This window comes from Anabrus simplex, chromosome 4 (assembly GCF_040414725.1).
Source record: "Anabrus simplex isolate iqAnaSimp1 chromosome 4, ASM4041472v1, whole genome shotgun sequence".
Classification (NCBI taxonomy): Eukaryota; Metazoa; Arthropoda; class Insecta; order Orthoptera; family Tettigoniidae; genus Anabrus; species Anabrus simplex.
The window spans coordinates 72,586,128-72,612,298 of NC_090268.1; the positions used below are offsets into that span (position 1 = coordinate 72,586,128).

General features: G+C 36.4%; 1 protein-coding gene across 9 annotated transcripts in view; it reads right to left on the reverse strand.

Moving 5' to 3' along the window:
* Piezo (piezo type mechanosensitive ion channel component) overlaps positions 1 to 26,171 on the reverse strand; it is a 555,272-nt gene that overhangs the window by 167,823 nt on the left and 361,278 nt on the right. For all 9 annotated transcript variants that reach the window (XM_067145104.2, XM_067145105.2, XM_067145110.2 and 6 more), the window contains 5 exons: positions 24,744 to 24,934; positions 23,971 to 24,172; positions 21,524 to 21,619; positions 21,194 to 21,356; positions 13,376 to 13,737 (listed from right to left, as the gene is read on the reverse strand). In XM_067145104.2, the coding sequence (XP_067001205.2) occupies positions 13,376 to 13,737; positions 21,194 to 21,356; positions 21,524 to 21,619; positions 23,971 to 24,172; positions 24,744 to 24,934 (1,014 nt within the window). The remainder of the gene's footprint in view (positions 1 to 13,375; positions 13,738 to 21,193; positions 21,357 to 21,523; positions 21,620 to 23,970; positions 24,173 to 24,743; positions 24,935 to 26,171) is intronic.

The following is a 26,171-nucleotide window of genomic DNA, read 5'->3' on the forward strand; positions in this document are numbered from 1 at the left end:
ACTCTCAGATCTGGACTAATGATAAAAATAGTTTGCGCATTGTTGTGACATTTAGTTTAGCATCAAGATATTTAACATGTAAGCCTCCATAGTAGGTTTCTTTTACTGAAAAGAATTCAATGTTATCTTTCACATCATCATCATCATCATCGTACAGTTCCAGTTTCCCACGTACTGTTAATGAGCCTTTTCGACTTCTTCCTGTCCATGTATAACTTGTCAAGGAGAATATCATCTACTGCCCATCCTCTGCTAACTACACCAACCTTGATCATGTCCATCCAATGGGTTTTAGGTCTTCCTGCAGGTCTTTTTCCCTCCACCTGTCTTTCCAAATTTATTCTGGCTGTTCTCGTACGCTCCATCCTCATTACATGCCCGTACTATCGTAATCTGGATGTGCCGATTCGGTCTAAAAGGATGTCTTTATTCTGGCTTCTTTCCTCACCTGCTTATTTCATAACTTGTCTATCTTGGTCTTCTGGATGGTGGATCTAAGAAATTTCATCTCTGATGCTTGCAGTCTTGATGAATCTCTTTTTGTGAGGGTGCACGCTTCAATACCATAGGTCAATATTGGTATGAAATAGCTGTTAAACATCTTCAGTTTGGCCGGTTTTGGAATCCTGTCATCCCATAAGTGTTCTTACTTGTTTGTAGAATTCGGATCCCTTTTGCACTCTTTGCAATTTCCTTTCTGACCAAATTATCATTGGAGATTACACTTCCAAGGTAAGGAAAACTAGCCACACACTCTAGCTGGTGGTCTCCTAGTTTTACACGTACTGGACGCCCTGCTCTGTTGACTGCCATCACCACTGTCTTAGTCTTGCTGATGTTGAGGTTATATTGCTGGAACTGGGATTTCCATACGTTGAGTCTGGTCTGTACTTCCTCTTCCGTTTCACCCCAAATCATGATATCAGCAAAGGCCACTGCATTCAGTTCACCTAACTTTTCCTTGATGTTCTTCATTATATTGTACATAACAGTGATGAACAGTAGTGGGGACAGTGCACTTCCTTGCTGAACTCCACTTTTGGTCTCAAACCATGATGATCGACCTTCCCCAATTCATACACAGCTAGTACAGTCTTTGTACAACATCTGAATTTTCCTTATCAGTCCTTCAGGCACATTTCTTTTCCTCAGACACTCCCAGATCTTATCTCTTATTACACTATCATAGGACTTTTCTATATGTAGGAATACAATGACCAGGTTCTTGTCTTTCTCCCAATACTCTTCCATCAGCATGCGGGTGCTAAAAATTAGATCCATTGTTGATCTGTTACTTCTGAATTCATATTGCTCCCCCTCTAACTGTTGTTCAATGATGGTTCTCAATCTCCTTTCTATCATGATCTCTAGAATTTTTAGCCCATAAGACAGCAGGGTTATTCCTCTATAGTTGGTGGGTTTATGTCTGCTGCCTTTCTTAAACAGAGGAATTATAACACCCTAGCTCCAATCTGCAGGTATTTTGTTGCCTGTCCATGTGGCATTTAGTACCCTGTGCAGCCACTGTATACCCTGGATGTCTGCTGCCTTTATCATGTCCACATCTGCACCTGAAGATTTTCCTTTAGGCATAGATTTTAAGGCTGTCTCAGTTTCTGTCCAGGTGATGGGAGGTTCTTCATTGTAGGCTTGGATTTCCGGTCCTGTATTTTGTTCTTGAACTGGTCTATTCAGTAGGTGGTCGAAATGGTTCTTCAGGACTTCTCTCATGTCACTTTCTGTCCTAATCAGATTTCCATTTTCATCTTCAAGTGCCTTTATGGTATTCATTGCTTTCCTTTTATCACTGATAACACTATACAGTAGTTTCTTATTGACTCTGCTGTCTTCCTCCAGTTTCTGAGTGAATATATTCCATGCCTTGGTCTTTTCTTCTGTAACTGTTCTTTTAATGTCCAGTATTCGGTATAACTGTTCAAGGTTTCTAATCTTTGCCTCGTCTCTAGTAAGATCCAGTTTATTTTTCTCCCAATTCCTTTCTTTCCACTAGAGATTTCTTTTCCTGATTGCTGCTCTCACTCTTTCATTCCACCAAGGTGTTTCCTTCTCCCTTATTTTCATACTTGTCTTTCCACAAACTTCAGTTGCTTCCTTAACCAATGTGTCCCTTGGTCTGGTCCATTCTGCCTCTCCATTTTTCCTTTCATCTTTTGGTAACAGGGTTTTTATCTGGTTCTGATACTCAGTTCTCTTATCTGTTTTCTGGAGTTCCCATACTTTGATTTTTGGCATTTTCCTGTTCTGTACTTTTGGCACATAGAAGTTTCTCAGGTCCGCTACTAATAGACAGTGATCACTGTCAAGGCTCTCGCTGGATATTACTCTGATATCTGTTACCATTCTGCTCCTTTCTTCATCTGAAATGACGTAATCAATTACAGTCTTTTGTAGTCCATCCCAACTATATCGGGTTATCTTATGGCTCTGCCTCTTCTTGGACCAACTATTATTCACCATCAACCCATTCCTCATACAGAAGACAAGGAGATGTTCACCTTCCATATTTCATCTACCATACCCATGTGGTCCCATTATGTTCTCACATCCTGTTCTATCCATCCCAATCTGTGCATTCAGATCTCCTATAATGATTACTCTCTTTACCATTTTTTTTCCAAATCATCAAGAAACTGGTTCTTATCTTCTTGACAACATCCAGTTTGAGGTGCATACACCTGTACCAAAGTTAGTTTTTCTTTCCCTAAACACACAGTCACCTTTATTATTCTCTCACTAACATACTGAATGTCAGCGACTCCTTCTAGATCTTTACTCATGATGAAACTAACACCATTCCTCATCTCTTTGTCATTTCCATGCCAATACAGTGTATACTGTTTTCTTAATTTCTTCAATCCTTTCCCTCTTGATACAGTTTCACTCAGCCCCAGTATAATTTCCTCCTTTCCATGAGGTCCACTAGTTCTTCACATTTTCCTGTGAGACTGAGTAAGTTGATGGTCCCAATCTGTGTTAGTCTCTTCCAGGATTTTTTCAGGACCCTGTCAATCATCAGGCCATAAACCATCATCCCTGACATGAGTCTGCTCATGCTGGCGTCTTGATTTAGTTGATAAATGCGTTCCGAGGCTCTTACGTGTTTTGAAAGCAACTACAAATAAGATCTTTTACTAGCTTGCTAGGCCTAACGTAATTGAGGATTTTCTTTCGGGGTTTACTCCCTTAGCCTTTGAGGATCCCTCCTCATCCCACAAGGCAGTGGGTTCCATCTGTACTACCCCCAGAGGAATGGGTTGCATCCTCCGCCAGCTCCACTGTACCGAATCATATTCTCCGCTTTTGCTGCCGTTGAGGTCTTCACTCGTTACCCTGAGCTGGGACCCTTTACCAGATGTTACACATCGGGTCAGCGTACACTGGGACTCAGATAGGCAGAGGTGCCACTTCCTGGGCAGAGCTGCCTCTTAAGAGGGTCCCTACCTGTCACCTTTCACAACTTCACAAATTTCACCAGGCATTGTATGACTTGACAGTCTTCCCTCTTATGTCATTCGGAGGTTTATTCTGATGCAGGAGACCAGACAATCGACAAAGTCTCACATGTTCTCTGCTTCCATACAAGTTATAACCTTTTACTGCTAAACGCATTAAGATACAGGACAAATAACCAGTAAGCGTTTGTTTTGATACTTATTCCTAGGAGTCTGTACACTCCATTGCCTCGCTTTTTGAGCCATTAACCCTTTACATCACTGATTTCATTGAGATATTATAGCGTAACAGTGCAAGCTACAGACCTGAAACTTGCAATATTGTGATCCTCTCCCCAAGATCTATTATTTGTATTAATTTAGTGCATCAGTTACCTCCTACCTTGTATACTACCATGAAAATATATAGACTCTGCCCCATCAATCCCATCGATACTTATGATACTTTAACAAGAACAAGATGTCTTTGTGATTTTGTATGTTAATCTTCTCACTCTTCAATTGCTCCCTCTATCCTCACTAACTGGTTATTGTGCTTGCCTTTTCTAGATGGATAATAATTTCATCATACAAATCTTTAAATTTGTCACTGTTTGAGGCAAGATTTTGCCCAAGTCTTATAATGCCATTTAATAAAAAAGTGATTATTTTTACTTACATTTGTGTGAAGTATTTCTTGAGATAAGCACGAATTGAAGCAAACTTCATAGATGATAATGAGCTTGAAATTCTGTTCCAATATTATGTGTGTTCAAAGAAGGGGGAAGAGAAAAATAAGGATTTCTCAACTTGACAGAAAAACCTGTTAAGTTAATGTTCTTAAAAATGACTTTATGGCATTACCACATTCAATCTAGCAGGACAAGATAAATTTTACAGAAGAATTTGAGAGTGCTACAAATGCAAAGACATAGGAAGAAAAACAACATGAAAGTGTACATACAAAACGATAAATAATAAATCCACAGAACGTTAGAGTGAAAGGAAACACTGTATCACCAAGAACAGATTGACTGAGTAGTCATAGATTAGGCATGCTACTCGGTGGAGTTTCCTTGGCCAGAAGTTCAGGCACTGTTATAGATTAATTTCGTGTGGCTATTTCTAGCCGATTGCAGCCCTTGTAAGGCAGACTCTCTGATAAGGTGGGCGGCATCTGCCATTTGTAGGTAACTGCGTGTTATTGTGGTGGAGGATAGTGTTACGAGTGGTGTGCGAGTTGTAGGGATGTTTGGGACAGCACAAACATCCAGACCCCGGGCCACTGGAATTAACCAATGAAGGTCAAAATCCACAACCCAGCTTATAACTTATAAATCTCGTATTTTGTCCCATATTGGCTCAACACAACTAAGGTTAACTTATAAGGAGATTCCCACCTTCCAATACTTGTCAATTTTTATATAATGGTTTTATTAATTACATGATATAATCCAGCTTAATCTCTAGGACATGTTGCGTTCTGATTATGGAATATCTTTAGCTAAAAGATTTGACAAAATGGCAAGACAATTAAAACACGTGTTGGTTATGATAAGATAAAATGTTCATTCATGTTGGGTTAAAATTTCCAGCAAGTCAGTGTCCAAGTGACAAATCAAAATCGGCGTAAGGGTTCTTCTTTATGTTGGAGACGTGTATACTTGTTAATCTTGAAGATTAAATTGGAGATATAAAACATTTTCTTAAAGTATAGTTATCGGGGGAACTCTTAAAAAATAACCAAACTTGAAGTTGGGTTGCAGTTAAACTATTAAAATAAGTCTGAAATAAGTAAAAAGGAGGATATTTTAAGGGAGAAAACCTTGTAAGAATGTATGTACGTGAGGATAAAAGGATAATGGAGTTCTTTACCTTGTGTCTTATTTTATCGTATCATCATAACCATCACATGTGTTTTAACTGTCTTGTCATTTTGTCAAAACTTTTAGCTGAATTTATCATCATAACTATCACATGTATTTTAATTGTCTTGCCATTTTGTCAAATCTTTTAGCTGAAGATGTTCCATAATCTGAACGAAACATGTCCTAGAGATTAAGCTGGATTATATCATGTACTTAATAAAACCATTATATAGAAATTGACAAGTATTGGAAGGTGGGAATCTCCTTATAACTTAACCTTAGTCCCCAACCCAGCCGGGAATCGAACGCGGGACCCTCTGAACCAAAGGCAAGTATGCTGACCATTCAGCCAATGAGTCTGACATTGTTACAGATGAAATTAATGGATTAAATATAAGCCCACACATTCCCCACCCCATTTCTTTTACCAGATTATTCAGATCACAAATTGAATTAATGTGCCAGTGATAGAAAGTGTCACCGGTGTGTGGGACGGAGAATTGGAACTACAGTGTGTTTAAAATTTATATTTGTAAAGTTTTTGTGTACCGGTAACTGAAATATGTTTGTAAAATTTTTTTTAAAATATGGAAACATCAAGAAACATTGAACTGTATGAACATTGCAACATGCAGAAGTGTTTTGAAGTGATTTTTTTTTAAAATGTAGTTTATATGTAATCTGATGTAAAATTTGTAAGGTGATTTATTTTGGAGCATCCTGTACCTGTACCACACGTGTGGTTTCCTATGATGAAATTTTGGGTGTTGTAATCATAATGTTCCAGAACTTGTGCAATTGCAAACGATGTTAAAATTACCATATATGGTAACGAGATTTCCTATTGGCAAAAAGGTCCAGGAATCTAGGGTAAGTTTGATCTTATTGGTTGATTGTAATCGGGCCATTTCCGGCCTTGTGGCCGGCTTCGGAAAATGATGCGTGTGCTCAGCGTCTTTTCCATCCGACCGCCCAAGCGAGCGTTTGCGCTCGAGGGCTGCTGCCCTCGGGAACTCCTGCCTTTCCGAAGTAAGTGTTATTTCAGTGTTTTTGCAATGTTATTCTCAATGCTTTCTGGTTTCGTTTCATTTAGTTTAATTCCTTTGGTGTTTCATTATTTCTTTGCTTAATGTCATTTTAAAAGTTTAATTTGATGAGTCCGAGTTTACCCTAGGTTCCAATTGCCGTACTTTCAATTCTTTCATCCATTAAATACTTTCGCTTTAAACTATACGGTACCTTTAATGTAGCATCACCTTCATTGTTAAATCAAGTTTTATGTTAAGTTACTTAAGTATGTCTTGTTTCCGTGTCGTGGAACTGTATTTTGTAAAACTTTCTTGTCATTTCTAATATAGTTGAGCTAGAGGGTGTTTCTTATAAGTCTTTTCTCCCCCATAACGTCATACGTTTCCATGGACCTCAGTAGGGCTTCCCAGCACGTTCCACATCCTGTCGTAGTTGTCATTTTTAGGCCTGTAAGTGTTCCCTGTATTTGGTTTATATGTATTCTCCGCCACTGCGTCATATTTCTACCTCCTTATTCATATTATTAAGTATTATGATATTTATTATTTCTAGTATTATTTTTATTTATGTACACGCTCCGAAACCGCGGTTACATTTGGTAGCAGAGCGTGGTTAAGTAAGGAGCGAAGACTTACAATGATCATTCTCGGCTAACTTTTCTAAAATTAATTAATTTTAAATCTTTTAAGTTAGTATATAGGCTTAGGTTGTAAGAGTTCCGTGTGTATTCGTAATTCCCGGTTCTTGTTTTTCATGATTCTTGCGCGAGTTAATCTCACCACGTGTTTTTCGTTCCGCGATGTGCAGTCTTGTGTTACTGTGTTTCTCTTGTAATTAACGGTTGGAGGAAATGGTGTGTCACTATTTGTAACAAGTTTTTGGTTTCGTTAATTTTAATAAATTTTCCTGTGTGGCAAGATTTCGCTTGACCACGTGTTTTTTTAGTAAAGTGATATCTTCACATTTCGTGTGCAATGTTCGCCTTCCGAAAGTCTTCTTTGATAAATTTCAATATGTTTGATTATGTCAAGTTTTTTTTTTCTTCAATTCGTGTGTTTTCATCGTAACACCTGTGGGATTACTTGTTGCTTTAGGCTATGTCATTAAATTATGCTAAGTGCTGTACTTCAGTGCATGACCTAATGTTATCTCCCAAACAGTTGAGTTGCGTATTGTGTTGAAAACAGATGATTGCTTGACTAACTTCCGAGATTATGAGCGCTCAATTCAATCTTATAAAAGTTTCTCGTGTCGTAATCATCTTCTTTTTCTTCTTCCAGATACGTAAATTGTAGTGTGAATTGTCAGAGTGATCATTGTGTTCTGGTTGAATTTTAGCACGGAGTTTCCTTAGTTTTTCTGTAATTTCTCTTTTGGTAAATTTTCGGCAACAATTTTAAGGTTATGTTGTGAATTTTCGTCTATTTCTTCGAGTGTTTTCCTGTTCGTAAATCTCGTGTTTCAGCAATTTATTTTCTAAATTTTATTTCTTGTCGCCTGGTATGTTATGTTTGGCAGTATTCCACGTGTGTGATCTTTTAAAGGTAATTTTTACGTCATGTTGTAGCTCTGTATGTACTTAAATTTCCGGTCATGTGTTGTTTTTGGTCTTTTGCTGGATCTGGGTTCGTTTCCAAGTAGGTATGGGACTATTTTGGTGACTGTTTCCCAACTAGCTGCTAAATTACGAAAGTTTCCTAGTTTGTCTTGTGCTTTTCCATCGTGTGTCTGTTTCCTTGTCACGTATATTTATTTACCCGTGTATTCCTATATTTGCTAGGGAGGGTTCTATGAGGACTTGGATAGGCTCATAGGGTGACACGTGTTCACCATATCTTTAGACCAGGTAATGCTGAGGCTCATTTTGGGCAAATTTGACGGGTTACGGATCTGCACTTGTGATCGTGACAGGTTGGAAATCTAGTGTATCTGGTATGAGATTCCTCGTAATCGTTTTCTTGGTATTAGGTGCCTAGATGGAAAATGTCCCTTGTGATTATAAGAATGATTACTAGGAAGATTTTCTGCAAATGTTCATTTTGGTGTTTTTACGCTGAGCTATACATTGGTAAATTCATAGTAGGTCTGCAGATGGCCAAGATTTAACGTTCTCTTAGTTTAAATTTGTCACTAGTGAAATTTTGAGGGTATCGTAATTTAGCTAAGCCATTCAGTTAAATTTTCTGCTTGTTTTGTCTTGTTCGAGTTTATCGATAGTAAGAATGTCTTGCATTACGGGTTCGTGTCTTCCAAATTTATGTACTCAATTTGTAGAAGTATGGGATTCTGTAGACTGAGTACGGTTCTAAATTTTGTAGCTGTGCTGTATCTGTCCTATGATTTTGAATATAATTGTGCCTTTGGTAGGCATATGTGTGTGTGTACTGAGACTTAGGGTTAAGGTGCTGAGAGGCCGTTCCTCTTCTAGGAGTACAAAATTGGCCCTAAGAGTCTCTTTGTCGTGTGATAAATTCAAGGGTACTTGAGGTCATGTTCTGATGTTCTGTCCTTTTATTTTGTGGGTGCTTCTTGATGTGTCATCGCACGGGTGTTTTTGTGTATGTATGTGTACTGTGGTTGTATGTCATGTGATGAGAGTCAGTATTGAGGTCGTCCGTGCCTTTTACCATTCGTTGGTTATGCTGATTCAGGGATCGTCGCACTTGTTTTGGTGGTTTGATGTTGTCTGTGTGTATGTCGAAGGACAGATAAGCTTGGTAGTCTTGTGTGCCGTGCGGTTATCTGGTAATCTCTGGTATGAAGGTTGTACTTGTACCTTTTTATTTCTTATATCAGTGATCAGTGAGTTGGATGTCTGCATGTGCACTCTTGCATCGCTTTTGTTTTTTATTTTTGAGTTCCTGTTGATAAAGAAATATGATTTTCATTTGGTATTCCTGGCTTTATTGCGCCTTCATTTGACTGGTGTGACACGTAATACGTAATGTGAGTTTATGTAAAAATTTCATGAGTACATGACATGGTAAATAAATAGTGACTTACTATCCTCAATTCATTGAAGGTGTTGCAAGCCAACGTAATTTAGTATTTGTTTCTGTGTTTTGAGTTCCCTCGTAACATTCTAAATTCTTCCGTTTATTTGTTTTGTTCTGTTCCTTAATGTTGGGTGATTAAGAATGCACACGGTAACTTAATTTGGTAGTTATAAGGAATTAGTTGTAAGCAAATTTTAATTAATTGGCGCGCACTATTTTTCGGGTTTTGTAGTTAATAATTTAGTTAAGTTACTTTAGTTGTAATGGGAAGGGTTATTTATAATCATGTTAGATATAATTTTATGTAATGTCTGTTGGGGTAAGTTTAGAAGTTTATTGATGATTAGTTAGGGATTTTATAATGTTTTGGCACTAGGGTAAACTCTGGCAAATTTTCTTTTAGTTTTTTAATTTTCCTAAATTTTGAAATTCTGAAATAGCACTTGCCAGGAGGGCTGGGGTTTCCCAGAAACATGAGAGGGAATCTCCCTAAGGAGGCTTGTTATTGTTAATAAAAAAACACAAAAACCCACCCTCGAAACTCAAGGCTCCTCGTAACGTCATCAATAGTTCAGGCCAGTGGCCTAAGTTCTTCAGTTCCAAATTTCTGCTGCGTATGTTTATGTTCCAGTTACTGCTATGCCACTGACATTTCGACCTGGGATATCTATTTGGAGTCTGCAACGCACCTATTGGCCACTAATGTCTGATGGTGGAATGGAAAGCTGTTTAATGGTGGCAGTTGTCTCTGCTGTGCCACCTACCTTCGCCAATTATGGACCTGTTCACTAAGTTGGGTGGGCTGTGCTGAGGCTGTAAGTGAGCAATGGTTGGACTGCAATTAGGATGGAGACGCTGGCAACGGCCGCGGTCAGCGACTTCGTTTGACAGCGATACCAACGCTCTACTGGTTTTTGCTTGTATGGACGTTCCTGAAGAGAACGATGATAAGAAATTGTGGTGTGGTGCAATTTGTGGCGTTGTGAAAATATTCAAATCTCCATTAAGCCTCCCATTTTAAGTTCATTTAAATTTTGTTATTTTGGGGTAAATTTTTTTTTGTCGAGCTGAGCTCGACGTTGGGAGGAGGAGAATGTCACCGGTGTGTGGGACGGAGAATTGGAACTACAGTGTGTTTAAAATTTATATTTGTAAAGTTTTTGTGTACCGGTAACTGAAATATGTTTGTAAATTTTTTTTTAAAATATGGAAACATCAAGAAACATTGAACTGTATGAACATTGCAACATGCAGAAGTGTTTTGAAGTGATTTTTTTTTAAAATGTAGTTTATATGTAATCTGATGTAAAATTTGTAAGGTGATTTATTTTGGAGCATCCTGTACCTGTACCACACGTGTGGTTTCCTATGATGAAATTTTGGGTGTTGTAATCATAATGTTCCAGAACTTGTGCAATTGCAAACGATGTTAAAATTACCATATATGGTAACGAGATTTCCTATTGGCAAAAAGGTCCAGGAATCTAGGGTAAGTTTGATCTTATTGGTTGATTGTAATCGGGCCATTTCCGGCCTTGTGCCCGGCTTCGGAAAATGATGCGTGTGCTCAGCGTCTTTTCCATCCGACCGCCCAAGCGAGCGTTTGCGCTCGAGGGCTGCTGCCCTCGGGAACTCCTGCCTTTCTGAAGTAAGTGTTATTTCAGTGTTTTTGCAATGTTATTCTCAATGCTTTCTGGTTTCGTTTCATTTAGTTTAATTCCTTTGGTGTTTCATTATTTCTTTGCTTAATGTCATTTTAAAAGTTTAATTTGATGAGTCCGAGTTTACCCTAGGTTCCAATTGCCGTACTTTCAATTCTTTCATCCATTAAATACTTTCGCTTTAAACTATACGGTACCTTTAATGTAGCATCACCTTCATTGTTAAATCAAGTTTTATGTTAAGTTACTTAAGTATGTCTTGTTTCCGTGTCGTGGAACTGTATTTTGTAAAACTTTCTTGTCATTTCTAATATAGTTGAGCTAGAGGGTGTTTCTTATAAGTCTTTTCTCCCCCATAACGTCATACGTTTCCATGGACCTCAGTAGGGCTTCCCAGCACGTTCCACATCCTGTCGTAGTTGTCATTTTTAGGCCTGTAAGTGTTCCCTGTATTTGGTTTATATGTATTCTCCGCCACTGCGGCATATTTCTACCTCCTTATTCATATTATTAAGTATTATGATATTTATTATTTCTAGTATTATTTTTATTTATGTACACGCTCCGAAACCGCGGTTACAGAAAGAGACAGAGAAAGAAAGAGAATGTCTGCAGAGAATTATGATTTTCTTTCAAAAATGAATTACTTTTACCATTTCAGTTACTTCACCATTATAACATCTTATATACTGTAATAATATAATATTGCAACTATAATATTGCAAAATTAAAGTACAGAAAATTAAACAATCCATGAAAATGACTGGGCATGGTCGGCCACTGGCAATCACCATTTATTTTTTTTACTATAAGAAAGCGATGAAAAACTAGTGTTTACTATGCTTTCCACTACCCATTTTGAAACCTCCAATTTGACTGCATAAGCAATAATACACTCGTGCAGAACTTGTAAACAAAAATCAACATAAAGCGTTTGAAAATGAAACAATGCCTTGGTCAGATTTTGAGCATGAGGCAAGTGTACTGAGAGCATATGCGTGCATGCACGATTCCAGAGAGTTAAGCTGCAGAGACGTTGGAAACAGAACCAACGCTTTGGCAGTGTGGCAGACAGTTCTGGACAGAGCTGACAGTAACCACAGTATATGGAGTGGAACAACAAACAGTAACTTTAAAAAATAAAAATAAAACCACTACCAGGTGTATGCATAAGTTTTTGCAGTTTTTTTCTTTTGGTAAAGATAACACATAATTTTCAAGAGAAATTCATTTTTTGTTTATTCCAAATTTTGGCCATCGGCTTCTACACACATCGCCCATCTTTCAGGTAAGTTATGAATACCATGCCCAAAAAACTGCTTGTCTTTTGTGGCAAACCATTCATCAAGCCATTTTCCAACTTCCTCAAAATTGCTGAAGTGCTGCTCTGTGAGTGTGTGCCCCGTTGTTGTGAAGAGGTGATAGTCAGATGGCGCCAGGTCGGGGCAGTATGGCAGATGCGGAAGGATGTCCCATCCAAGCGATTTCAAGGTGTCTTTCACTGGTTTTGCTGTGTGAGATGGCGCACTGTCATGTTACAAAATCACTTTGCCATGTCTTCTGGCCCATTCCAGTCATCTCTCGATCAATGTGCGATTTAAATAAATCATTTGTTGGCAATAGCATTGTGCATTAACAATTTCGCCGCCAATTGCTCATCTTCGCACTTTTGTGGTCTACCAGAGCATTCACTGCCTTTCACATTGAAATCACCAAGTTTAAATTGTTGAAACCATGTCTCACATGTTCTAATCGATAGAGCATATTCACCATATGTTTCTACCAGCAAATGATTACTTTCTACAGCTTTTTTCTTTTGATTAAATAAGAACAGCAATGCGTGCCGCAAATGTTCTTTTTTAGGCACGAACTTCAACATGATCACTGAACAATACAACACAGGCGCTAGTGTTTGGCGGACTCAACTTGTGTGTGTCGGTACATTAATGTCAGGTGAACAAACTTGCGTATGTGTCAAATTCATATGCTGTGTACTGTTCACTGGTGCCATCTCTTAGTGAAACCGGAAAATACTTTTCCATATACCTAGTGTAATGTAACGTTACATTTAAAAGGTATGAAATAATATAATGTATTATTTTTCTTTCTATTTTTTTTTGGAGATTGACATACAACTTACACACACTGAGAAAATGCCACTGGTGCTACTATACTTTGCAACAGAGCAGGATGGTAGGGCACCGTACATAAACAAGCAGTATTTCTTGCCATAGCTGAGCACAATCATATTTAAAACATGTAAACACAATGATAGGAAAGAGACAGTAATAAAAAGATAAGAGAAGGAGAAATATGAAACCAAAAAAGGGGGGGGGAAAAATGGATTTTCAATCATACTTCATACTGACCTGTGATTCCAGCATCCTTAACAGTATCCCGAAATTTCTTGATGCATGCTATTCCAAACAGTTGCACAGCCCAACAGGCATACAACTTGGCCCTTTCAATAAATATACATCCAACAATCTGTAGCAAAGCTTTGATCGTGATTACAGCAACATTGTATCCAATCAGCACATTCCACCAGCGCAGAATCATATTTACTGGGCGAAGATAAAAATCTTCTCCTTGCCATAGAAACATGAATGAACCCATCAGATACCCAAGAGAAAATATATTTACTCTATTTGTACCAGCTAAGAACACAATAGCCAAAGTGATCCACATTAAACCCGACAGCAGACCTCGCTTAAGAATATCCAACCATGACCTGCAAAATAAACATTAAAATAGTGACATGCCAATAATTAAAAATGAAAACATTATATGTGCAATACTTCATTCATGTAGAAAAACCAACTCATCATATAGCACTCTTAAACAGAGAGAATTCATTTCCATAACGCACATGCTATGTTACTTATTTATGAAATATGACTAAATTAAGATAAATAAGATAAATGAGTCATACTGTTCCATAAAGGGTCTTCTCCATATGATGGACTTTTTTTTATATATTTGAGAAAAACTGTTTCTAAGCTTGAATATAATTTAAACTTAGAAAATTGGACATATATGAAAAGTTTGTCCCTGTCAAAATGTGGTAGATATTAAAATAATTCATTTCCGGCACTTATTATAAAATATTCATTTAAAAAATGGATAAGGTCTCTTTTGGAACACTCCTGGGTTGGAGGGAAGTTTTGGAACAATCAACTGTGGATAAGGTCACTAATGGAACAATAATAAAATATACATAATCATTATTACCAAGCACATTTAATTAATATTCAAGTACAGTACTTATATATTACAAGAGCAGTCGTCTCATTGAAATATAATCGGAAGAGAAATATTTGCTACTTTGTGAAACTATTCACAATAATCTGGAACAAGAGTAAAATGTCTGGACAAAGTATTGGAAATTAGATGAAGAAAAGTGTGAGAATATCTTATATTTGCAAATCAATGTCATCATTTCAGTATTTCACGAACAGTTGATTCTAGATTGTCAAGTCCACTTTCAGCAACTTGGATGTTAGTTTCGTCCACTTCGAGACACTTTAACTGACCCTGGGTATCCATCATGCTGCTGTTCTTGTTCTTATTCTTTTGCTCACTAATATACAGATACTAATATACAGACATGGCAGTACAGAGTGATTTAGTTTTTTCTCTGAGTGGTGAAATGTTCGGTGATAATATGTGTATGAAGCGCAATGGATCTATTCACGGAAGTAATGCTAGTCTTGATAGTCTTAATGCTTCTTATGAGTGCGTATTGAAGAATACGTTTGGTAACGAAGTGTCGGATCCGGTAGACGATCTCTTCTCCGATAACCTAACTTTGGACTCCTTGCATTTGAGGTTTATAATAAGAGATCTGAAACTTGAACTTTCATCCAAAGATGAAATAATTAAAATGTTATCAACGGATCTAGAAAATGCTCTGCTGGAATTGAAGAACTTTAAACAAAATAATGTTGAAATGACGAGACATTACGAAAATGATTTTAAAGAGGTTAAGTCGAAGAATGTTAGGCCTAATCGGAAACATGTTGCATTTAAAGATTCTGTAAATAATATAGTGATGCAAAACAGTTTTCAAGTGTTGGAATCTAATGATCATGAGGCAAACATGGAACATGACTCACCTGCAGTGTCCAAAAGACAAAAAAATCCTGTCGGTGACCGGTACATAAACAAGCCCGTACAGTAATAGTTGGGGACTCGATGATAAGGAATGTTGGACCCGAAGTTGAAGAGGGAATTGCGTACTGCTATCCAGGCATACGAGTGGGTCAACTTACAGAACATGTAAACAGTGACAGTATTAAAGAAAATCCTGAAGCCCTGATAGTTCACATTGGCACAAATGGCCTTCATAATTTCTCAACACCTAGTGACATAATGGCCGAAACTGATAGGCTTATTACTGCGATAAAAACGAGGTTTCCAGCAGCAAAGCTTTGTCTCAGTGGCGTTTTATATCGGCATGATGTTGATTATCGCTATATAGATGCTGTAAACTCCACTCTTGACTGGTTATGCCGTAATGGAGATGTCCTTTTTGTCGATGCAAATAGCTGGCTTAGAGGTAGTGATTTTAGAAAAGATGGGCCACACCATAATAGAAAAGGAACCTCTAAGTTTGGTAAACTTCTCAATAGAATATCTAGTAGAATGCTCTCGGGAAACTAATTAAAAAAATGAGGGGGCATGCTAATCCTAGGGGCAAAAATTTAAGTGATACAGAAAATGATTTAGAAAGTATAACTTATAACAGGAATATAATGCAAAATATAGATAGGGAATCATTTCACAGAAGTCAGATACACAATACTAAGAAAGCACCAAAGACTTCAATAAAAAGGTTAGTTGAACACTTTACAGCATACTATCCGAATGTAAATGGACTTCGAAGTAAACTAACTGAACTTAAAATTTCTTCATGTTTAGCTGACTATGACTTCATGGTATTAACCGAAACAAACTTAAATGATGAAATTAGTGATGTGGAACTCGGACTCTAAACATATTCAATTTTCAGATGTGATAGGTCTTCTTTAACGAGTATGAAGGCATCACATGGGGGGGTAATGATCTGCATTAGCAAGAGGTTTAAACCTACTCTGATACCGTGCGGTAACACAGTTGAACAGTTGTTTGTGTCCCTGACTTTTAACACCACAAAATTAATCATTGGTGCTGTATACATTCCACCAAAGTCTCCTGTCTAAAAATATTTCGAACACTGTAGTGCTGTTGAAAAAATTATGTCAAATCTCGACAACCATTTATTGCTCATTGTTGGTGACTAAAATCTACCACATCTTAATTGGATAGTGAATGAAGAAACATCTCCTGGCCTTATGTCAGTAGGTAACCACACTATGCAGTCCAGTTTAGTTATAGACACTTTTTCTTATCTCTGTTTAAATCAGTTTAATGCTATCCCAAATTTTCTGAATCACTTTCTTGACTTGGTTTTCAGTAACTCCAGCTCCATTGAAGTAAAACCTAGTAATGAAAGCATTGTCCCCCTCGATAGACACCACCCAGCTTTAGAGATTTCTTTACCTATAAATGAGCTATACAATTCCTTGCCTGCTGATAGTTTTTATTTTGACTTTTTAAATGGTGACTATAATGGACTAAATTATTATCTGTCACAGTTCAGCTGGAAGGTAATGTTTCAAAATGTATCAATTGATAAAGCAGTAGAAACCTTCTATTCAGTACTACATTATGGCATGGAACTTTACATCCCTATACGGAATTTTAAGACTCCCAAATTCCCAAAGTGATTTAATCATAAATTGAAGTCACTGATTATTGAAAAGAAGAAGGCACATAAGCGATACAAAATATCAGGTCTCAATAGTGATTATCAGCATTTCTCGAAATTAAGAAATGAATGCAAGAGTGAATCTTAATCTTGCTATACAATGTATGTTTCCAACTGTGAACGAAGTATTACTTCCAATCCACAGAAATTCTGGCAATATCTAAGTTCTAAAAGGTCATGTAATAATATTCCTTCAACAATGCATCTTAATGAAGTTACAGCAGATACTGGAGAAAATATTGTCAATCTTTTTGCTAACCACTTTTCATCTGTTTATTCTTCTTATCAGAATAGTAGTAGTATGTCATATGATTATCCTTTCTCTGTCAATCTATCAGTTATAAACATTAGTAAGGCAGAAATTTACAACAAACTGATATCTCTGGAATTAAAGAAAACTGTAGGACCTGATGGTGTTTCAACTTACCTGCTCAAGTACTGCTCATTTATTTTATGTGAAACACTCTTTTATCTGTTCAACTTATCATTAAACCAAGGTGTTTTTCCAGTGGAATGAAAGAAAGGATTTGTTAGTCCAGTTTTCAAAAATGGTGATAAAACTGACATAAAACAATATAGACCAGTTATAATTTCTTCTCATATTTCCAAAATATTTGACTCAATAATTCTTGACAAAATCGCACCTCTCTTTAGAAACATCATCATTGATGAGCAGCATGGATTCTTTTCAGGACGGTCGACCTGTAGCAATCTTCTTTTATTCTATCAGTTTCTCTTGGATGCAATAGAGAACCACTCCCAAGTGGACTGCATTTATACAGACTTCTCGAAAGCTTTTGACACTGTCGATCACGATATCTTGCTGCAAAAACTAACGGGCTACGGAATTAATGGGCCTCTCCTCTCATGGTTTGAATTATATCTTAAAAATCGCCTGCAGATTGTTAAAATAAGGAATAATTTTTCTGCGCCTATTATTGTTACCAGTGGAGTTCCTCAAGGGTCTCACCTTGCACCCTTACCTTTTACTCTCTACATAAATGACATTAAAAATATACTTAAGAATTCTAAATTGCTTTTGTTTGCCGATGATGCAAAAATTTTTATGCAAATTAATTGTCCACTTGATTGTTTAAAACTTCAAGAAGATTTACATTATCTGGAAAAGTACTGTATTCAAAATGGATTGAAACTTAATCATGAGAAATGTAAAATAATATCGTTTTTTTTAAAACAAGAAGAAAATAGCATTTCCGTACAAATTTAGTAATAACAACATTCTAACTCCTGTTTCAAAAGTTAATGACCTTGGTGTTTTATTCAGTTATAACCTATCATTTAATGAACATATTGAAAATATTTGTAAGAAAGCATTTCAAAGATTGGGTTGCATTACTAGATATTCTAGGGAATTTTCAAACTTAGCTACCTATCGATTGCTGTATGTATCTATGGTACGCCCTATACTAGAATACTGTACACCTGTTTGGAACCCTTTTCATCAGACCTCTATCCATAGATTAGATTCAGTACAACATAAATTTCTTCGTCTATATTCTTTTAAAGCAGGATTCTCATATGATAATGTTGATTATACATCCCTACAACAGTCCTTAAATAGCCTGTGACAACGCCGTAAATTATTGGATACACTCTTCATTTTTAAATTGCTTCATTCCTTGGTGAATTGTCCACAACTCCTTGCAAAAATTAACGTACATGTACCAGACAGACGCACAAAGTTCAAGAATACATTGTCTACAAATTGGCATAGAACTAACTATGCATTCAACGGGCCAATTGAACGAATGTCAAGATCTCTAAACAAAGTGGATATTGATATATTTAACTGCTCATTGTCAAAATTTAGAACTCACTTACATAATCTCCAGAATTGACTATTACTTTCCTGTGCTTACTTGTAATATAACCTGTGTATATATCTGTACATATTTTTCTACTTATACTCCATTGAACTTTCTTTTTACTGTGTTTTGTATTACTTTTGTATTACTTTCCTGTGCTTACTTGTAATATATCTTGTGTATATATCTGTACATATTTTTTCTACTTATACTCCATTGAACTTTCTTTTTACTGTGCTTTGTCTATACGTCTCTACTGTTATGTAAAATGGTATTTCCGTTAATAAAGTATTATTATTATTATTATTATTATTATTATTATTATTATTATTATTATTATTATCATCATCATCTTGAACATTTTCAATTAAAATATCATCAGCATGAAGTACTTCAAAATATTCTCCACTTCTTCATGCTGATTTTCATACAAGCTTTCAAGAGGATGGGGCTAGTATCACTAACTCAAAAATTATAAATTTTGGAGAAGGTCCCTTTTGGAGCTATACAACTCAATTGCACAATCACAGGAACTCCAGAACCTGAATTGCTCTGTCAAGAGGTTTTTGCTTCAAACTCAAGCCATGGGTTATCTGTCAGTCGTTGCTGTTTCTCATCCTCATCTTTAAGAGCCTGCTTTTAAACCAAAAAAACGAGAGATAAAAATTCTTCTAATGACTTTACGTAGGCTAGGCAGACCTATTCCATTACATTCCAACATGCTGCCCTCCATAATTTTATTGTCCTCCTATAATTCCTGCCTTTCTGGATTCGGACTTCGCTTTATTTATATGTTATGAACATGTACGTTATTAGCCTACGTATCTGTGAACAAAATCTGCCTTAAAACTTGTGTAATATTGGTATGCGTATTTAATATAATAGCAATTACTTGGTGAGGAATACAACCAATGTCGTGGAATTAGGAGAGCAGTTAGAAATTACTAATAAATCACTGTGATATGGGTTGAATAACTGCACTTCAGCACCTTGTGTAGAGAGAGAGAGACACACACACAATATTAATGGATTGATCATATTACTGGAAGGAATTATTTATCTATTTTTGTCAACAGACCATAAACTAGCATCAGACTTAAACTTCTCAGACATTATAGATTATTTTGTGACTGTTTAAGTGAGACAATTCAGGATGCCACCAATAATGAATACAGTAGAACCCTGATTCTCTGGAATAAACAGGACCAGAAGTGATCAAGACCAACAAAAAGCCAAATTATAAAAAAATAATGGAAAAAATGCCAACAAACAGATAACACAGTATACAAAATAATACATAGAGTACTGTATTTGAATTGCTTATTAATCAATCACAAATTTTAAACAGGTTATTTCATAATGAAATATATTGGTAAGTGTCAACATGATTCATCATTGCAGTATGCTACAAGTTCTGAAGGTAACAAATACAGTACTGTAACTCTGTGACCTGTTTTGACTCTGCTCAAAATACTATATACCATAATGAACCAGAGCACTACTTAATTTAGGTTAATATGGTATTTACTCTTATATTATAGTTTTGGAAATAAATTACTCTGCTGTGATCTATGTTAAATTACTTGTTCTACACAACCAATTTTTGCATAAAATGTATTAACATTTTTGCTAAATTTGATCGAATCCTAAGAAGTATACAGACTAAAGGGGGGTCAAACAAATAAAGTTATTGTATACTATATCACACAAATATACAATTAGATGTGAATCTTCTCTTCCAAGTCTGCAATGGGACAGTGGAAAATATTCAGAAGACTCAAACTGCATAAAGTTATTACTAGACTTTAATATTAAGTAATTAAAAAAATAGGAATTTTTTTTTACAATAATGGGTACAAACATAATGATATATGTTTGTACCCATTATTGTAAAAATTTTATTTGGTACTTTGTAGTAAAGTTCAGGAAAAGAGGGCCTGCCATCTCAATGCAGAATTTAAGTGGCTGGCCCTGAATGTATGACTATAAAAAATATTAAAGGCAAAACTAAACAGAAAATCTACCAGTCTTACAAATCTGATATTCTATCAAGCCTTACTTAAAAGAAGTGCCTATTTCATTGTTCATTGCCACTTCATATATCAATGGAGGGAGCAAATTAACCTGAACTCTATTTTTTTTCCTTTTTTAATGCTATTTGTTCGGGGCATCGACCCATGTGGATTTTTTGCCCCTACTGACACCATATTGTATGAACCTGTGTGTAATTAGAATGGTGGTAGTGTGGAATGTTGTGTGTGAGGAAAGGAAGATTAAGGACGTCACAAACGCCCAGTCCCCAGGCCAGGGAGATTAAAATTAAAAACCCCTGACCCAGCCGGGAATCAAACTCGGGGCCGCCGGGTGACAGGCGGATGCATTCACCCTACACCACAGGGCTGGACTGAACTCTCCTACACAACTGTCAAGTTTAGTTTCTTCATTCGTTTGTTTTAATATGTACACCATTACACCAAGGTGAAAATTACACATACATTCTTCAGTATCAACCTTACAGCTTATTTGATGAAACTTAATTCTGAAAGACTTGCCTGATATGAGATATGTGATCTGGTACAGGGTTAACAAAGTTAACATCATCTATATCTTTGGTTATATCTCTGTTATGTCCACCAGGATAATCAAGACCTTGTCTCTTTTCAATTCGAAATACAAGACTCTGACGACATACTAATAAGAGTAAGATGAAATCACCTGAAAAATTACAATTCAAAAGAATCAACACTACAGTGTATCAACAACTGAAGCTTACAGTAATTATTCCTATGGATGTGAGAAATATCAGATGTACTGAGCAAAAGAAAACTGAATAACTACTAATGCCCAAACAATGAACATGACAGAATGCAAGCAATACTCACAGACAAGTTTATATGTAGCAGGAGGATGTAAAGGATCTGGAAGAAACATCCAATCTTGAACTCTTCTCAAAATTGGGGAAGTGTACCATGGGTACTCTGTAAACAAAAGTTACAGCAATATTTTAAAGAAAATCATCATTGATTTCAGAACTTAGAATGTGCTACACTGATATAAATATCAAAGAGATACTGTATTATCAGAGGTTATAAAGATGCAGAGGCCTCAAAATTTTATAAATATAATAATCTTTTACTCCTGACTAATTACAAGAAAACATACTTCATCCAAGTTAAAATATGTGAATATTATCTACCAGAAGTTATCTCTACATTCTAATTCCCACCACTACCTTTATTTTTCATGAGAAATCAATATCATCAAACTACATTTTCAACAACAACAGCCCACCTTGTGGCCATGATCATTACAGGCGTTGAAGTCTTTTTTCTTGTGTCGCACCGACACAAATAGGTCATATGGTGACTATGGGAGAGGAAAGGCCAGGGAGTGGGAAGGAAGTGGCCGTGACCTTAATTAAGGTACAGCCCCAGCATTTGCCTGGTGTGAAAATGGGAAAACAGAGAAAACCATCTTCAGGGGTGTCGACAGTAGGATTCAAACCCACTATATCCCGGATGCAAGCTCACAGCTGTGCCACCCTAACTGCACGGCCAACTTACCTGGTTGTTGAAGTCTAAACGGTCTGACACCGTGGTTAGCCAGTTCAAGTCCCGTGGGCAAAAACATTTTCACCATCAGAATGTTGGCCGGCAGGGTAGGAGAGGAGGTGGTATACAATTTCTAATTACTAGATTGCGTGCCAAAAGTCTGAATTAAATTCCAAACCTCTCCGCAGTGCTCATATGGAGTGAGGGCATATGACGCTGTTGATGGTAATTCGTCTATCGGATGGGGACGTTAAACCTTGAGGAGACCCCTTGGTGCTATTTGACAGGAGTAGGTTACGTGTCAGCACCGGGTTTCATCCTCTCCCTTCCTATCATCATATATCACGTCATTCATTTCATATCATGAACTCCTATGAAGAGGTTGACGTCAGGAAGGGCATCCGATCCTTAAAAAAACCCTGCCACAACAAATTCATCTCACCTCATACCTGACCCCGTAACGAAACGGGACAAGGGTTGGACAAACAAACATTTTCAACAACAAAAGTAATACTTGCTAATTACCCTTCCATGAATTACACATACTGTTTTGTCTACAGAGGGTGGTTATTGACCATATTTGAAATTATCTACAAATGAAGTTGTGGCACACCACTGAGTTTAACATGCACAGTATTCTCACCAAATGAACTTTCATTCACCCCTTACAGCCAAAGAAAGTACTTCAATATTTGGAAAGAAAAAAAAAAAAAAAAAGGCTTTCACGGCCACAGATCCAAAAATCACAGAAACAGAACCAGCTTTTGGGTTGTTAGGCCGTATGTGTTTGCAGAGTTCGCCCAGTCATGCCATTAGGGCCCATTAGTTGGATTGGCATGCCACTCCAAGACTCTGCTTAGCAGTGGCAGATAGTGTGGTTCTGCTGTGATTGCTAACCTGCTAAAGGAGAAATAAATTCTCTTTTTCCAAAAATATGTACTCCCCATGGATATACAATTCCAAAACAGACTTGATTTTTAGATCTGTGGCCGTGAAAGCCTATTTTTGGAAGGCTTCTATTTGTTGGTACTATTCGTGTGATTTTTAGCACTTACATATGTTTATTGACAAGGCTGAGACAAAATGAACCATATTCAGAAACTTAAATCGCTGCTCTTTCTGACAAAGGCAACAGTTCTTGCTCTATTTGTGAAGTATCAAAGAAGTAAACTTTCTTGGTATTAAAGAAAACAGAGAAAATGCTTGAAGTGAATGCTGGCTGACCTCCCAAAATTATCACAAGTCTAATGGCCCCGACTAACAAAATATATTTTTAGCTCGTCTTACTTATATGGTGGAGGAAATATTCTGTACTGAAATAGTGAGCAACAAAGTTGCGACTGATATTGTACTGAGATTGCTCAGGTACCACTACCTAAAGTAGTTACCAGCAGTCTATAATATGCTTTGATTGTCATTACAAATTTTTGGTGAATTGTTACAAATTTTCTACTTATTATCAAAACCACTGATTTATACCATTTCTTCTTAATAACAAATTAAGAGCAGAAATAATATAAGGAAGAAGAAGACGTATAAGAAGAAGAACAAGAAAGAAGAGAGAATTATTGAGGCAAAAAATCAACAGAAACTTTGATATAATAATAAATTACCAAAATATATTTAAACATCCAGTGAAACCAAAAGCAAACATCAGAGTGAAGTGAAACTTCTAATAGTGCAGACCTACGGTATCTTATTCCTCATTGTATGGATCTATACATTTCTTGCCTCTGTACATAACTCTTCTTTTATAATCATATCTCAAAATAACTTACCTATACATAATCCTGGAGGGAGTCCAATAGCCAAAGCATACTGGACCACTATTACAATCACAATGAAAATTTGATAAAAACCCCACACTTTCATCAACGTCTCTCTTCTCATAGAAAACATGAGACACAGCCAGAAACAATACAGCACTGCATAAAAGTCCATTCGTGAACCAATTAGTGCAACAGTTGCCATCAAACAAATCTGAAATGAACCAAGTAATCAATTTAAATACTAGTACTTACACCTCTGGCATTTAAAAATAACAATTGAACATTACTTTTCATGGGAGATAGGCTAAATTGCTCGTTGGTTTATTTTGATTTTATTTAAATGGAAAATAACTTCCCTGAAATCTCCCGTTCTAAATTTTTGTATGTAATTTTAATTATATTTCTAAAATTGTATAAATTTTAAAATAAAATAAATACTAAAATGTTAAATCACATTAAAGAAGAAATAGCAGAAAGGCAGCATGTGCAATGTTAAGGACTAATAATAAATTCCAGTTTTATAGAGCACATTTAATTGCATATTTCAGGGATGTTACAGGCAGAATTACATATACTGTAATTTTGAATGTTTATGATGTATTTAATTGTCAGCTCCACAGCCAATGTATTTCAATTAAATAGATAATGCTAAATACAGGAATAATTTCCTACTTGAGTCAATGATTGCTAAACAAAATATTTCATCTTAAATCCCACATACTCTGATTTAACCTGTAGTAAAATTTAAATAGATATCCAATATACTTGAGATTATGGCCTACCTCAATACCAAATTTATAGAAACCATAATTAAAGAAGTATTTTATGCAGCTCTTGAGATCCTTATCTGCATCTACTCTCTTGATATGTGGAAACATGAAATAAGGTCTTCTTGTAGAATGGCCACGTAGATGACGCTTGTATTTCTGACGGACGTTAACAACAGCCAACAAAGTAGCAACCAATATCAAACCTGAAAAAAAAAAAAAAAAAAAAAGTGAAATTTCTAGATAAATATCAGGTATGAATATTTGTAGAGGTCAGTCTTATGTAAATAAGTAAAGAGACTGAGAGAAATTTAGGTAGTAGGTACCTGCTAATTGCAAATTCAAGGGTACACGGGAAAAAAGGGGAATGTCAATGTAAAACAAAAAAATGAATTAACACTACCCATATACACTTTATGGTCAGGAGAATAGTTTAAAACAATGTACAACCAAGTAAAGGGAATTGTCACAGAAATATAACAAGTTTAAAAATACATGTGCAATTGATGAAAGTGGAATGTCACCACAGAACAAGAAACAAAGGGGGAATGTCAGTTTGGTATGTGGCAATAGCGATGGATTTCCAAAAGAATTTATGCATACCTAATTTATCCACTAACGACATGATTACCGTAGACAGCTGTCACTGTTCTCCTTCAATATGCATGTTTTGTCTCGTGGACACTCTGTATTCTATACATACCCAGAGACAGTTGCACATAAAGCAGCAGATGAAGTGTGTTCTGTGTTACATCATTTTTATTTTGTGAACTTGGGGGTGAAATAAAACACTTGACAATCTTCTGTGATTCTGCATGTGAACAGAACAAGAACTGGACTGTTTTCAAATCTCTCCCCTTTATAGTACATCATGCCAAACGCTTCGATTCTGTGAAAATAATATTTGCAATTCGTGGGCACTCGTACTTAGAATGCGATAGAAACATGGGACTAATCGATCATAAATTTGCAGCTGAAACACCAGGAGACTGGGCGGATCATTTTAGAAGTGCCAGAAATAAGCCCTTCCCTTTCCATGTAATCGAAGTTGATCAACCAGTGATTCGTCTGTGGACCAAGTTTTTTATTCCCTTGTACAGAAAAGTTTGCCCTTTTAAACAAGACCTATAAGGGAACTTGTCATCTCCATTGAGCATCCACAATTCACGGAATACAGAGACAGTTACAATGGCCATTGGGAACGACCTGTTGTAAATGCTCCAAAATCAACTCCACACTTCCCAGAAACAACAGTTAGTGAGTTTGTTCTTCCAGAAACATCTTATGAATGTAAGTGCAATAGTTAGTGTACATGAAGTTGCTCTACATTTGCAAACATGCTGGCAAGATTGAGATTTTAAATCTGTAATTTATTTCTATTTCAGGTTTACATCCAATTTCTACAGCAAAATTTTCTAATCTGCGCGTCCATAGATCATTTTG